The sequence below is a fragment of the Oncorhynchus nerka genome, linkage group LG21, assembly GCF_034236695.1.
Source record: "Oncorhynchus nerka isolate Pitt River linkage group LG21, Oner_Uvic_2.0, whole genome shotgun sequence".
NCBI classification, from domain to species: domain Eukaryota; kingdom Metazoa; phylum Chordata; class Actinopteri; order Salmoniformes; family Salmonidae; genus Oncorhynchus; species Oncorhynchus nerka.
This window is the reverse complement of record NC_088416.1, coordinates 15,219,965-15,236,112: the sequence shown is the minus strand read 5'-3', so window position 1 is coordinate 15,236,112 and position 16,148 is coordinate 15,219,965. Positions and strand designations below refer to the sequence as shown.

The window sequence follows — 16,148 nt, the reverse complement described above, 5'->3', positions numbered from 1 at the left end:
TTGATATCTAGTTATTTGAATGAATCAGTAATACACATGTGGAGTAGATGTAGAGTTAGTTTTAAATTCTCGTAAAAAATATTGTTGCTCTTTGTACGTGTTGATATAATATTCTTATTTAATGGAGATGAAAAAACGTTTCCCTAAACTGCTTTATAATATTAAAATTAATTGAAGACAGCCGATGGCGATATGTGTCTTTAAGGCGATGTTTCTACTGTGACGTATAATCTAGTGGACGGAACGCTTCTTCAACAACTGCAGCCACCTCGGTAGTTAGCTGGACAACAAAGTCGGAACATTCAAGTTCTTTAGACAATTTCGTGGTTTATTTGCCACTATGATTTAAACATACTTATGTGGAAACAACTAGCTACCCCATTTAGTTTAATATTTAAATTGTAAGTCAACTTGCTGGCTGGTTAAGTTAGCACTAGTCTAGTCGCTAATGCTAACTAGCCAACAATCTTCCGACCATGAGCTCACTAAACTACTCTCCTGCTGAAGAAGAGGTCTGCTGGACGGAGAAAGAAGCTCTCGTGAAAGAGGAGGGAGAAGAGGCTGTTACAATACAAAAACAAGTAGAGGGTGAGGCTGTTACCGTGAAAGAAGAAGAGAAAAACGCCTTCAGAGTGAAAGAGGAGGAAGATGTTACTGTGAAAGAAGAGGAGGAAGATGTTACTGTGAAAGAAGAGGAATCTTCGGTTTTTGGAGTGGAGGATGAAGTGAAAGAAGATGAAGAGGTTTTTGGAATGAAGGATGAAGAGGGGGAGATTACTGTCACATTAGAGGACGAAGAAGAGAGGACTGGAGATCTGATTAACACCAGTAAATACAGTGAGTACTATCTTATAAAACAGGGTCATTGATCTGATTAAGTTTTTATTTATCCTTTATTTTACCAGGTAAGTTGACTGAGAACACGTTCTCATTTGCAGCAACGACCTGGGGAATAGTTACAGGGGAGAGATGAGCCAATTGTAAACTGGGGATTATTAGATGACCGTGATGGTTTGAGGTCCAGATTGGGTATTTAGCCAGGACACCAGGGTTAACACCCCTACTCCCACAATAAGTGCCATGGGATCTTTAGTGACCTCAGAGAGTCAGGACACCCATTTAATGTCCCATCCGAAAGACCGCACCCTACAGAGGGTAGTCTCTCCTGGGGCATTGGGATATATTTTTAGACCAGAGGAAACAGTGCCTCTTACTGACCCTCCAACACCACTTCCAGCAGCATCTGGTCTCCCATCCAGGAACTGACCAGGACCAACCCTGCTTAGATTCAGAAGCAAGCCAGCAGTGGTATGCAGGGTGGTATGCTGCTGGCAGATAGTGAGTACTATCTTGTAAAACAGGGACATTGATCTCATTAACACCAGTAAATACAGTGAGTACTGTCTTATAAAACAGGGACACAAATTCTGCAGTTGTTAATCTATTATGTGATTTTTAAAAGGGCGTTCTACACTTAAATATGTTTTTGTACTGTCGGAATTGTTCATGACGTCCTCCAGTGATTTTTTAAAAAACATTTCTTGTTGAAAAGTGATATATAAATACAGTAAAGTATAAACACATTAAAGGGAAACAAATAATAACAAACAAATAAATGTTTTGAGCAAAATAGTGTTTTTTTAGACAAACTGCAAACTAGAAGGCGTGAGTGATGTCATAGTAAGCCCTTCAAGGAGTTGGCTTGATGGGAAGTCGTGATGTCATCCAATAGGCGACTGATCTTCAGTCGAATATTCATTATTCTTTTTTAAATCCTTCATGTTCTGTCAAGTTGGTTGTTGATCTAGAAATCCATTTTCAAGTCTTGCCATAGACCTACTGTAGGACCCATAACTTCACCTAACAATAACATAGACCTTCAGAAAGGGGCCTATATTGGAGACCAAAAGTCGTCTGGCACACTGCTTTGGATTTCAACAACTATAAAAACGTATTTCTTGTTAATGTTGTTGTTTTTTCGTCTTTTTTGTATATATTGCAAAATATTTCAATCTTTTTTTTCATGTTTAAATTAAATATACCTTCCGGCAACCCGCCTCACCCAATGTGAAACGGATCTGCTAGTGTTTTTAGACCTTATAGCTAGAACCTCCATCAGCAGCTAGCCATCAGAAGCTAACCAGCGAATTAGCTACTAGCTATTTAGTCATTGTTAGCCACTGCTAGTGGCCTTTACCTTTTTAGCTCAGACAACAGCCACTTTTAGCCTGGATAATACCTGCCAGTCTGCACAGAGAAATGTCAACCATGAGCATATTGGACTGGTTTTCTTCACTACATCACCGTCTTCCTGCTGTTTTTCTCCACCACATCACTGTATTCTTGCTGTATTCCCGCTCTGGATCAATACACCGGATAATCGCAGCTAGCTAGCTGCCACCGAGTGTCAAAGCCTCGAAGCTAGCCTTGAGCCAGGCCCATCTCCCAGCCTGCTCAGTGGACCCTATGATCACTCGGCTACACAGCTGATGCCTCCCAGACTCTTCACTAAGACGACTAGAAGCCACTACATCACCGGATTCCTGCCGTACGCTCTGGATCTTTGCACCGGAGTGGCCATAGTGGCTAACGCCCTTGTCCCGAAGCTAGCACCAGTTAACCTTGAGCCAGGTGCATCTCCCGGCAAGCAAACAAAATTACTCCAGGTACAATACCTCTTTTGCCAATTCTCCTGCACCCTTTGTCAACACGGAGCCCCGCCGATCCATCACGACTTGTCTGATGTGCCCTCAACCGGCCTTTGCAGGACGTCGGTGACGCCCTTGTCCCGAAGCTAGCACCAGTTAGCCTCGAGCCAGGCGCATCTTTCGGCTAGCGTAGTAATGACTACCTAACGCCTTCCCTGGTTCATATATTCCTGTTCATTGGGACCCTATGATCACTTGGCTACATAGCTGATGCCTGCTGGATTGTTCATTAATCACGGGTCTCCATTTTGATTATCTGTCGGCCACAGACTCGAACTCAGGCCCTATGTGTAGTTAACTGACCCTCTCTGCCCATTCATTGCCATTTTACCTGTTGTCTTAGCTGATTAACTGTTGTTGTCTTACCCGTTGTTACCCCTTGGTTCACTCCAGACCTGACTTCCCTCGATCAGAACAAAAACATCCTGTGGTGTACTGCGCTAGCATCGTATAGTCCCCGGGATATAGCTTTGCATCCTTTAGCTCTAACTCCAAAAAGTTTTGGGACACTGTAAAGTCCATGGAGAATAAGAGCACCTCCTCCTCCCGCCCACTACTCTGAGGCTAGGAAACACTGTCACCACCGATAACTCCACGATAATCGAAATTTCAATAAGCATTTCTCTACGGCTGTCCCATGCTTTCCTCCTGGCTACCCCAACCCCGGCCAACAGCTCCCCAACCCCGGCCAACAGCTCCCCACCCACCGCAGCTACTTGCCCAAGCCTCCCCAGCTTCTCTTTCACCCAATTCCAGATAGCTGATGTTCTGAAAGAGCTGCAAAACCTGGACCCGAATAAATCAGCTGGGCTAGACAATCTGGACCCTCTCTTTCTAAAATGATCTGCCACCATTGTGGCAACCCCTATTACTAGTCTGTTCAACCTCTCATTCGTATCGTGCGAGATTCATAAAGACTGGAAAGCTGCTGTGGTCATCCCCCTCTTCAAAAGGGTGACTCTCTAGACCCAAACTGTTACAGACCTATTTCCATCCTGCCCTGCCTTTCTAAAGTCTTCGAAAGCCAAGTTAGCAAACAGATCACTGACCATTTCGAATCCGTCTGTACCTTCTCCGCTGTGCAATCCGGTTTACGAGCTGGTCACGGGTGCACCTCAGCCACTCAAGGTACTAAACGATATCATAACCGCCATCTATAAATGTCAGTACTGTGCAGCTGTCTTCATTGACCTGGCCAAGCCTTTCGACTCTGTCAATCACTGTATTATTATCGTAAAACTGACTAGCCTACTGATCCTTAACTTCGGCAATGTCATTGACAAAATAGCTTCCAATACTCAGACTGCATCCAGTTTGCTGAGTTATCACAGTGCCATCCGTTTTGTCACTAAAGCCCCATATAACACCCACCACTGCGACCTGTATGCTCTTGTCGGCTGGCCCTCGCTACATATTCGTCGCCAAACCCACTGGCTCCAGGTCATCTATATGTCTTTAGGTAAACAAGAGCATACAGGTAAAGCTCCGCCTTAACTCAGCTCATTGGTAACCATAGCAACACCCACCCATAGCACGCGCTCCAGGAGGTATATCTCACTGGTCATCCCAAAAGCCAACACCTCCCTTTGCTGCCTTTCCTTCCAGTTCTCTGCTGCCAATGACTGGAAAGAATTGCAAAAATCGCTGAAGTTGGAGACTTATATCTCCCTCACTAACTTTAAGCATCAGCTATCTGAGCAGTTTATCGATTGCTGCAGCTGTACACAGCCCATCTGTAAATAGCCCATCTGTAAACAGTCCATCCAACTGCCTACCTCATCCCCATGTTTTTATTTTGTTTTTTTGCTCTTTTACACACCAGTATTTCTACTTGCACATCATCATCTGCACATCTATCTCTCCGGTGTTAATTTGCTAAATTGTCATTACTGCGCTACTATGGCCTATTTTTTGCCTTACCTACGTACTCCATTTGCACACACTATATAGATTTTTCTATTGTGTTATTGACTGTTTGCTTGTTTATCCCACGTGTAACTCTGTGTTGTTTTTGTCACACTGCTTTGCTTTATCTTCGCCAGGTCGCATTTGAAAATGCCTACCTGGTTAAATAAAGGTGAAAAAAAAATATCCTAACTTTATTTTAGTCACATGTTCAACTATCATCAGCTGATCCAGGAAATCATTTTCTGAATGACAGTCGCATGACAAACATTACGACATGCAACAACAACCAAAGTGCTTCTTCATTCATTACTCTGGTAAAGACAGTTATGCCGTGCTCCATGTTGGATCCAACATCCCTACTTTGGTCATAATGTGTAGAGAACTGTTCCTTGATGGATAGGCTATTGTACAACACGCACAGCTATTTTCCTTTATTTGTTGTTAGGTGACGTTATGGGCCAATTTGGCAAATCATGTACAATCCCTCATTGTCAGGCTGATGGAAAAACTAGCCAAAGAGCATTTTACTGGTTGAATTGTTTTTTTTGTTTTTTAGTACAAAGCGGTTGATTTGCGATGATGACGCAAACATTATATTGAGCAGGACATTCAAACGAGCCTTACAATTATAATCCAAAGTAGTGTGAAATGCACTAATAAGCAACCTGGAAATGGAGGTTACTCCCCTGAGTTTTCCCCCATTCAAATTCAGAATACATTGTGAAAAACTAAAGTCTTTACTCACCGTTTTTGTTGCAGGCAGATATACTACATCCATATCTATCGGTTTCCTCATTAGCAGGGAGGTGTTTCTGCAATCAAATTGTGTGTTTATCGCCCTCATGTCGCAATTTTAGCAAACACAGAAAGGGGCCTATATTGGAAACCAAAAGTCATCTGGCTCACTGCTTAGAGTTTCAACAACATGAATAACTTATTTCTAGTCTACAATCTTATACGTTACTATTAATGTGAAAACAAGACAATATGACTATTCTTGCTCATTTTAAGACAAATGTCAATTAAGACAAATGTCAAATAATCTTTACATTCATTACAGGTGTGGTACAACATCATGGCTACGCTGTTGGCATCACTTTTACAGTGGATTTTCGCTGTTGTGGGCCTTTAACCTGTCGAGGCCAAGTGTTCCGCTAGCGGAACCCCACCTCAACATTCCGCTGAAAAGGCAAAATTCTATTTTTTTTAAATAAATATGTAACTTTCACACATTAACAATTCCAATACAGCAAATGAAAGATAAACATCTTGTTAATCTACCCATGGTGTCCGATTTCAAAAATTATTTACAGCGAAAGCACAACATATGATTATGTTAGGTCAGAGTCAAGTCACAAAAACACACCATTTTCCAGCCAAAGATATGAGTCACAAAAAGCAGAAATATAGATTAAATTAATCCGTAACCTTTGATAGATGCAAGTGTTATTCACAGAATTAAAGATGGACTGATCCTCTATGCAACCGCTGTGCCAGATTTCAAAAAAACTTTACGGAAGAAGCATATTCTGAGAACGGCGCTCATTACCTGATTATAAGCAATTAGACAATTCCGCCATCTTGGAGTCAACATTAGTTAGAAAAAACACTATAAATATTCACTTACCTTTGATGATCTTCATCAGAAGGCACTCCCAGGCATCCCAGTTCGACAATAAATGGCTGATTTGTTCCATAAAGTTCCATAAAACCCATAATTTATGTCCAAATAGCCACTTGTTGTTCGCGTGTTCAGCCCAGTAATCCATCTTCATGGAGGCGCGACCATTTCCTCCATGACAAAAACTCAAAAAGTTCCATTACAGGTCGTAGAAACAAGTCAAAACAATCAATCTTGAGGATGTTTTTAACATATATCATCAATAAGGTTCCAACCGGAGAATTTCATTGTCTGAATAAAAGCCCTGGAATGAGAGCATACTCTCTCGGGAGCGCGCTTAATGAGACTGAGGTCTGCCAGACCACTCACTAAAAGGGGTCTCATGAGCCCCTCCTTTATAGTATAATCTTAAAACTAGGATCTAAAGACGGTGACATCTAGTGGAAGCCCTGGGAAGTGCATGCACATCCATAACTATCAGGAATTTAAATAGGCTCTGTTTTGAAATTTGACTTCTCACTTCCTGTGTGGATTTCTTCTCAGGTTTTTGCTTGCCATATGAGTTCTGTTATACTCACAGACATCATTCAAATAGTTTTAGAAACTTCAGATTGTTTTCTATCAAATGCTAATAATATGCATATATTAGCATCTGGGACAGAGTAGGAGGCAGTTCAGTTTGGGCACGCAATTCATCAAAAAGTGACAATGCTGCCCCCTAACCTAACAGGTTTAACCATCTGTCTGACTTTGTTGTTCACACAGGAGAAAGACAGAACTACTGTGTATCCTCTGGGGAGCCTCAACAACATCATGATGCTGACAGGGCAGAGAAGAGTCTCTCCACATCAGAACACCTCAAGAAACACCTGCGCAGATCCACAAGGAACAGATCTCACTGCTGTTCTGATTGTGGGAAATGTTTAAAATCTTCATCAGAACTTAAAATACACCTGAGAAATCACACGGGAGAGAAACCTTACTGCTGCTCTTACTGTGGGAAGAGTTTTACTCTGTCAACCTGCCTGATATCACACCAGAGAACACACACAAGAGGAAAACCTTATAGCTGTGATCAATGTGGGAAGAGTTTTCCTCAGGTAAGAAACCTGATATCACACCAGAGAATACACACAGGAAAGAAATCGTATAGATGTGATGAATGTGGGAAGATTTTTACTTGTTCCAGCTATCTTGTTGTACACCAGAGAACACACACCGGAGAGAAACCTTTTAGCTGTAACCAATGTGGGAAGAGTTTTACTCGGCCAAGCAGCCTGATATACCACCAGAGAACACACACAGGAGAGAAACCTTATAGCTGTGCTCAATGTGGGAAGAGTTTTACTATATCTAGTGTGCGGACTAGACACCAAAGAGAACACACACACAGGAGAAAAACCTCATAGCTGTAATCAATGTGGGAAGAGATACTCTGATAATAGATATCTGATTTAAAAAAATATATATTTCACCTTTATTTAACCAGGTAGGCTAGTTGAGAACAAGTTCTCATTTACAACTGCGACCTGGCCAAGATAAAGCATAGCAGTGTGAACATTATTGTGGCAGTTTGTGTACATAGCACATTTTATGTTTAGGTTTTCAAGATATCACAAACTGTTTCTATATATTGGTTATTAATTTAGACAAGTTAACTGTGTTTTGACATGGGGGCTATTCCACCGAGCAAAATGTAATTGAAAAGAAGACAATGCCCAACGTCCAATATTTGTTTGGTTCTAGTTGAAAATATGTATTTTCCGGTCATTTTTTAAATTACTTTAAACCAACGTAATTTCAGTAGCCGAGTGGTTAGAGCGTTGGGCCAATAACCGAAAGTTTGCTGGATCGAATCCCCGAGCTGACAAGGTAAAAACATGTTGTTCAGCTCCTGAACAGGGCAGTTAACCCACTGTTCCTAGGCCGTCATTGTCGATAAGAAGTTGTTCTTAACTGACTTGCCTAGTTAAATAAAAAGTGGACTAGAGTTCTTGAAGCTAGTGAGTTTTCAGATTCTATAAAGAGAATTTAGAGAAAAATAATAATACGATTGTGTATTATTATTTAGAAATATTTTTTTCCTGTCTTCAATTGTTGACAGTCAGCAGACACCATGTCTATATTTGTGAAGGTGAAGCATTGTAGTTGATTATGTGAAATGGAAGTTGTTTTCTGTTGGTGAGCAAACTTGTCCAACAATAATATAGGATATATTTGTTGTCTTAAGGGTGAAGATTTTACAGGCTTTGGTTTTTCCCATTTGTGTTTTGAGTTTGGACTTTAGCACGTCTAGCGCGTTAGCAGGTAGGACGCACTGATTGGTGTCACCTCGTTAGTCAGTATGTGTTACACCTGTGCTGGCTTGTCCATCTCGTTAGTGGGAAGGTGTTTCACCTGAGCTGGTCCAGGTTCTATTTAAGAGTGTCTGGCCCAGTGTTCCAGTTGTATTGATGGATGTGAAAGTCAACACCTTTAAGGTTTGCTTCCTGTCTTTAAGTTTGGTGTGGGTTTTTCTTTTGTTTGCCTCTTCTTGGGCAGATTTAGTGGGTGTCTTTTAGGTCCCAGTTGTTGTTACTAGTCAATTTTCAGTGGACACCCTCATAGTTTCTTTCAGAACCCTTCCTAAAAAACGAGCTTAAATTTTGGGTTGGATATTGCATCCGATTAATATTTGAATCAATGGAATTTCATTAATGTACATTAGTCTTTCATTTGTTAGTCTTCTGTTTGTTGTGTACTAAATGTTTATTTTCATTGTTTATTCCTGTAAAGCCATTGTTACATTCATGCCTGAAATGTGCTGTATAAAGAAAGCTTGATTAAATTTCAACATTTTATTTTTTATTTCACCAGGTGGCCAGTTGAGAACAAGTTCTAATTTACAACTGCGACCTTGCCAAGATAAAGCAAAGCAGTGTGAAAAAAACAACACATGGGATAAACAAAAGTACAGTCAATGACAACAGAAAAATCTATATACAGTGTGTGCAAATGGAGTAAGGAGGAAAGGCAATAAATAGGCCATAGTGGTGAAATGATTACAATTTAGCAATTAAACACTGGCGTGATAGATGTGCAGAAGATGAATGTAGGGATGCTGGGGTGCAAAGGAGCAACAATAAATAACAATACAGGGATGAGGTAGTTGGGTGTGGCTATGTACAGATGGGCTGTGTACAGGTGCAATGATCGGTAAGCTGCTCTTTCAGCTGATGCTTAAGGTTTGTGAGGGAGATATATGAACCCAATGACCGACCAATCGCAAGACTCTTGGTCCCTCTTAGTATGACAATCAGTATCAATCCCATATCAAAGGATTCAACAACTGAAAACAGAAACAACACCACCCCCGGCTCTACCAGGGGCTCGAGGTGGTCTCCCACAGCTCTGCTTATGTCATGTTCTGTGACCTTGCCGTTCCATTTCTTGACTGCCCCTGCAACACAGAAATAAACACATTCAGTCATTATATATAAAAACACTCAAAGTAATCGATGTGGAGCATATATGGCCTCAGTTACACCTGGCACCTAAATGTGACTGTCATCCGATCACTCTAAGCTGCATTAGGTTCAGATCTACCAGGATGGGCCTATGACAGTCTGGATGCAGTCAGGCCACTGAATATAAATATTCAATATAAAAGAGATTCAATATAAAGAGATGGGGTGAATGAGTGGGGAAAAGTACATGTGACAGAAATTACCTTCATAATATCAAAGAACAAATGTGTGTCTGAGGGAAAATTAAATTTCATACAGCCAGAAGGGGTGAGAAATTACACCAATATCAGTGGACAATTTGCACTCATGTAAATAAACAGATGATGAAACATATTCCCTCTTGCTGATGTGATGAACCGCTAAGGGGACATAAATATTTACAATCTAAACCATGTGTGACCTCTCTGGCTATAGAAGTGCTCTTAACCAGTCCCTCAACAGCTCTCTGACTGAGCTCCACCCTCACTGGGTCTTCAGAGGAGAGGAAGGCTGAGGAGGGATGGAAGGATGAATGGATCAGTCAGTCAATAAAGTGTAGAGCTGCTGTCTGACAAAATCACTATTTTAGTAGTTCATTAAAGTAAATAAGGCTTTATGACTGCTGAATACCAACTATAAATCACTTAGATCATGTATTTTCAGGTAGAGATACATCCTTGGGACGTCCCTAGCCCATTGAAGTTGACATTTAAAATGGTTAAGGTAGGGATGTCCCAAGGCTCCCGGATAGCATTGACCATTGTGCATTCTTCTGTCTCTTTTACATAGCAGGTTCTGACTTCTGATATGAAAAAATATGAAATATCCTTATTATGTGAAATTGAATGAAACAATGTATGTTAATGCTAATATGATGTCCAATATTCCATGATGTTTCTATATGATAATAGAGTAATATATTTAATATGCCATATACTATTTAACAGTTTCACTAATTCATTTTTATTAACGTAATTATTATGATTCAAGGTCAGTTCACGTCTCACCTCATACTGTATTGGAGCAGCAGCAGCTGACTTGATCGTTGATGCTAATCATCATGTTTTGAATCTGAGAGTAAATAGATCCGACGACAACTCTAAAAATGAAGGGTTCAGCTGGAGTTGTTCTCAAATCCCCTAAGAGCCGTAGGGTCCTTGGTCAATTAAAAACAGCCACAAAAGGTTCTTCAAAGAAGTTGTTAGAAGGTGGGTTCATCGAGGAACCTCCGTTGTTGGTGGACTTCTTCCGGGAACTTCGCAATTACAACTGAAAACGATGGTGACAAGTTTGGATGCGACAACATGTTAAAGAGGTTAAGTTGGGTTGATGTTTGGCTCTGAATATGTCTAGAAATCTAGATATAAATAATAATAAAACACACAAAAAAATTAATAACGAAGACAATGATGGTTTTCTGTGAATATCTTCCGTAACGTTACTATAGTTAATTACCGTAAATATTAGAAAGTCGGGTTAGACCGTCGGCGCTGTATGAGCTACAGTAAAGTATCATTATCTAGCTAGATAACGTTATGTCCTAACTAGGCACAACGAGGTTTGGATTATTTCCCTCAACTATATTCTATCCTATATATTGTATATCGTTTCCATGAAGCCAAAATGGCTTTACGCTCATTAACGTAAGTTTCCAATCTAGAGCAGGTCTCACTTTTGTGAGAATGAACTAACTAACGTTAACTAACTAAGGACGGTGACATGTCCAGACGAGATGTTATAACGAACTGAATCGTCAATGGAGGTCTTCCTCTTTATATAGCCTGCTACAGCATGCAATACTATTAACTCACAAGGGGGCATAACGTTACATGTACAATACTATCCTATTTTGGAAACGTTACATGGACAATACTATCCCATTTTGGAAACGTTACATGTACAGCACTATCCCATTTTGGAAACGTTACATGTACAATACTATCCCATTTTGGAAACGTTACATGGACAATGCTATCCCATTTTGGAAACGTTACATGTACAATACTATCCCATTTTGGAAACGTTACATGTACAATACTATCCCATTTTGGAAACATTACATGTACAATACTATCCCATTTTGGAAACGTTACATGGATGCCCCCTTGTGGAGGGAAATTAGATTAGATGGTAGCTGGAGATTGGATTCAAATGCATAATGGTATTAATACAGTGTCTAGACTAGCTCTTTCTCCAATATGTTCTTCTATTTTGCATTAAATTGTATATATATTTGTTTTAATGCTTTTAAGACTATACTTTGACACATTTTATCTTCCTTTGAAATTCTTATAGGACAGAACATGGACACAATGCAATTGGGATCAAGAAGAAGGTACAGATATGTTGTAGGACAGCTGCATTTGACGTGTACATTTAACCTACATAGCAGTCAATACAAACTGAAATATATTAGCATACAAATGTGTGCAAATGATCTTTTCAGATCTTCTCATAAATTAATCAAGTCCATGGAATGGATATAGACAAAAATATAATTCAAGGACTAGCAGAGGTAGAGAGGCGAGGCAGGGGTGAGGACATCATCCTGCTATTTTGACAGTCCCTGAAGGACAAAACAGAAGAGGTATTTGCTCTTATTCCTTCCCTTTCTCTAATGTATTTTGTAATAAAATTAGCAAGTGTAGTAAGATCATTGCTTTACTTTACTAGGACTGGAGACCACAGCAGCGATCCTGCTCTTGCCCTACCTCTTCAATGAGGACCCGAGTGGCCTTTACGTCCGTGACAAGGTATGCCTATGCCCCAATCATCTGTTTCTTCATAAACAGAGGTGTGCACGCTTATATAAAACTACAGCTGTACATTTGTTATGTTCTTTGTTAATTGTATGTGTATTAATCTTTTCTTACTTTTGTTGACACTGATTTCACCGCTCTTCACTCCTTCACTGCACATCGGCGGAAATCCATTTCACCATGAGAGTCAAATCCCGCTGGCCTTTGATGGGGAGAAAATCCACGCCCTCGAGGACGTCCCCATGGGACTTGGGCCTCTGCTAGAGCTGATTTTTTAATTCCCCTTAAATTTCACAAAAATTTCAGAGAATCACTTATGTTGTTAAGTTACTGTGTTCGCCTTGCCAGGCAGTTTTATTTAAAATGGAGTACCCGGACGGGGAATGTCCAATAAGCGTTTTATAGTTTCATCCTTAGGGTAATTTACCCTAAAGTGGACACACTCCCATCAGTTTCTGAGACAACTGCCCAGACTTTGTAGACTGTTTAATAATGCTTAAACCTCATCTTAATCAAATTGTCCATTAAAAGATACCAACTCAAAACCTACATTAATCTACGTATGGGTTGTTTAAATTGTATCTAATTATATTCCCAGTATTACTTTATCAAATCTCTAGTAATCATTGTACACACGTACAATTCATCATATTTTCATCTATTCACAAAATCCATAAGAAATTCTTAGGTACACACGGCAACCAATCTATATGTTTTTTCAAGGACTCCCCACAGCTCCGAAGCAGCTCTCCAAACATACTCCCAGCAGAACCAAAAATAAACATTTGTTTCCCAGACAATGACCGGATCGTCAACGGTTCTCTAACCTCCCAGAGACCACGGCAAAAATCAAGCCTCCCAGGAACTATAGACCTTCCGCTGCTTTCTAAAATATCATCCCGCTCTCAAAACCACCCCGCGATATTCTGATGTTACTATCCAAACTTCAGATTAACACTCAGTCACACAACTCTCATACCACAGCCACAACTCTCATACCACAGTCACAACTCTCATACCACAGTCACGCAACTCTCATATCACAGTCACACAATGCTATTCTCAAACATACCTAATCAATTAGTTGTTTTTCAACAATATTTTAACCTGCAGGAATATTTTCACATTTCTATCATGGTTAGATCCTAGGATAATGCAACTCATACATTTACATCTTTTAATACTTCTAAAATGGGGTCCAGGTTTAAGACAATTACCTTACTATCTTATACTATATCATAAATGGTCTGGATGTTTTCCCTGAGATCCCAAGTTTGAACACCATTTATCAGGAACAAGTTTCGCTCGGCTCACTGCCTCTCAGATCAAAGGTGGGTCCATCAGCTCCATTCCCTAAGTGTGGTCTCTCTGAGATCCCAAGTTTGAGGGATCCCTCGTGTACCATTTACCCAGGTCGTCAGGAGCGGTCACCAAGTGAAGAATAACATCCCCATCGCCAAATGTGGTGGTTAACTTCTTTAATATCAAATGCGGAGAGAAACTTAACACACAAGTCAGAGTTATGCTTAAACTAAATCTTTAGTCACTTAATAAGGGAGCAGGTCAATACAACGTGCACATATAAAGTGAATCAATTGAGTCTATAATAATGATGGCTGGTCGACCCACAGGACAAAAGTACAAAGGTCTTTCATAGCCAAGATACTCTCCTTTCAACCTACATGACGAACAACAGCTGCATTAGAACGGGTCACAAGGTTAAGATATGTATGAAAGAAACGTATAATTCTCAGCAGACAGTCTCTGCTGTAAAAACAGTACTCTTTGTGTAGAGACCAGGGTCTGGCCCTGGGGTCATCTCTCCCTGGTACCATATAGAACAGAAACATTAACTCATGGTTTGGAATGCGGTCTCTAGGTTTAATCACCCAAAAAACACTGTAAATCTCCTGTCAGTGTTTTCTCTGAGGCCAATCCTCAGTAGAACACAGACACAATATTTATAAGAACCCCCTATTCTGTTGCATAAAACAATAAGTTGCTCTCAGTGTCCACTGCAAGTTGCCTAGTAACAACTGGGACCTAAAAGACACCCACCATGAGACCCACTAAATCTGCCCAAGAAGAGGAAAACAAAAGAAAAAGCCACAGCAAATTTAAAAACAGGACGCAAATAATGTTGTTGACTCTCCACATCTATCAAGACAACTGGAGCACTGGGCCAGACACTCTTAAATAGAACCTGGACCAGCTCGGGTGAAACACCTTCCCACTAACGAGATGGACAAGCCTGCACAGGTGTAACACATACAGACTAACAAGGTGACACCAATCAGTGCGTCCTACGTGCTAACGAGCTAGACGTGCTGAAGTCCAACCTCAAAACATAAATAGAAAGACCAAAGCCTGTAACACCTTCCCCCTTTAGACAACAAATATATCCCATATTTTTGTTGGACATGTTTGCTCACCACTAACAGAAAACAACTTCCATTTCACATAATCAATTACAATGCTTCTACAATATCAACATGGTGTCTGGCTGTCAACAATTAAAAACAAGAAAAAACACATTTCTAAATAATAATATACAATAGTATTATTTAGTATTATTTTTTAAATCCTCTCTTTCAATAGAATCCTAAAACCCACGAGCTTCTAGAACTCTCATCCCCTTGGAAAGATCCCCCAAAAATCTTGTCTCCAATACGGAAAAACGTGCAGTCAAAATAAATTGTGATCCATGGCAACGCACTTGCTAAATGCAAAACTTGTTGACTGCCCACCCTTGAGAATCAGCAACCAACTCCTGCAATATCCGTAGTAACTTTCCACCTTACTTCGCTCTCTCTTTTCAGGGTTCACTCGATAGGCATGTTGGATCGGGCCCAATCCCCAATGTCATGCCTTTGCGTTAGCACATCTGAGAATGAATCCTGATATTCTAAAATCAGGGCAACTGTACCCAACAATTGTCAGCTGGTTGCATAAATAATTATGATTACTGTCACAAATTGTAAATATGGAAATCAAAACCAAATGTACACCCCTTTGTTAATATGTATTGGCAATAGTTCACTTAATGGTGAGGCATGGAATAACAAAACATGTATCTTTTATCAGGCTGAAGGTTTGAAATATGAGTAGGTGATTTGAGTCATGCTTCTTCAGTATTTGGAATAAAGACGATTAGCATTTGAATGTTGTCAAGAAATACTGGAGTGATGTCAGATTGTTAATATTGATTATAGACCAATTTATTATACTGCTTTCATGTGTGTATATACACAAACATCTGCAACAATTATCATATTACATGTCTTTTTTAAACAAGCAGCTGTTTCAACTTGTAGAAAACAGCTGGCTACATTTTGAGGTGCTGCATTTTGATTCAAGTGGATCACCAACACAGTAAGTGTAACAGCTTTTTTTTGTTACTCACTTTTTGTTAAATTATACTCTTTCAATTCAGAGCCTGGATTTTCCCCTGAGGCTAATATCCATATCATGCTGCAATCAATTGAACAGGGCAAACGATAAGGTAGAACATCATTAAAATACTCCTACTACAACGTTAAAACATTCTACATTGTGACATTATTTCATTGATATCATGAAACAACTTCTTCATGTATGCATTTTCTGATGTTTGATCAGATATCTTTTATCAGTGTATCTCTTGTCACATTGATCACAGCTATAAGGT

General features: G+C 40.0%; 1 protein-coding gene across 2 annotated transcripts; it reads left to right on the top strand.

The window, feature by feature from the left end:
- Positions 1–248: 248 nt before the first annotated feature.
- LOC115116722 (zinc finger protein 271-like) lies at positions 249–16,133 on the top strand. 2 transcript variants are annotated; one of them, XM_065006365.1, is made up of 5 exons: positions 249–837; positions 7,003–7,337; positions 12,018–12,057; positions 12,169–12,309; positions 12,396–16,133. In XM_065006365.1, the coding sequence occupies exons 1-4, from the start codon at positions 477–479 to the stop codon at positions 12,183–12,185; spliced, it is 753 nt and encodes a 250-aa protein (XP_064862437.1). In that variant the 5' UTR covers positions 249–476; the 3' UTR covers positions 12,186–12,309; positions 12,396–16,133. The 2 variants fall into 2 exon arrangements, with proteins under 2 accessions (XP_064862437.1, XP_064862436.1); XM_065006364.1 differs by lacking the exons at positions 12,018–12,057; positions 12,169–12,309; positions 12,396–16,133 and having other exon boundaries at positions 7,003–9,064.
- The last annotated feature ends 15 nt before the right edge of the window (positions 16,134–16,148 follow it).

What these genes read in the sequence shown, in the direction of transcription:
- LOC115116722 (XM_065006364.1), top strand. Translation starts at nt 477, where the DNA reads ATGAGCTCACTAAACTACTCTCCTGCTGAAGAAGAGGTCTGCTGGACG. An exon ending in GATTAACACCAGTAAATACA is followed by an intron (nt 838 to 7,002) that starts GTGAGTACTATC and finishes TTGTTCACACAG; the next exon opens with GAGAAAGACAGAACTACTGT.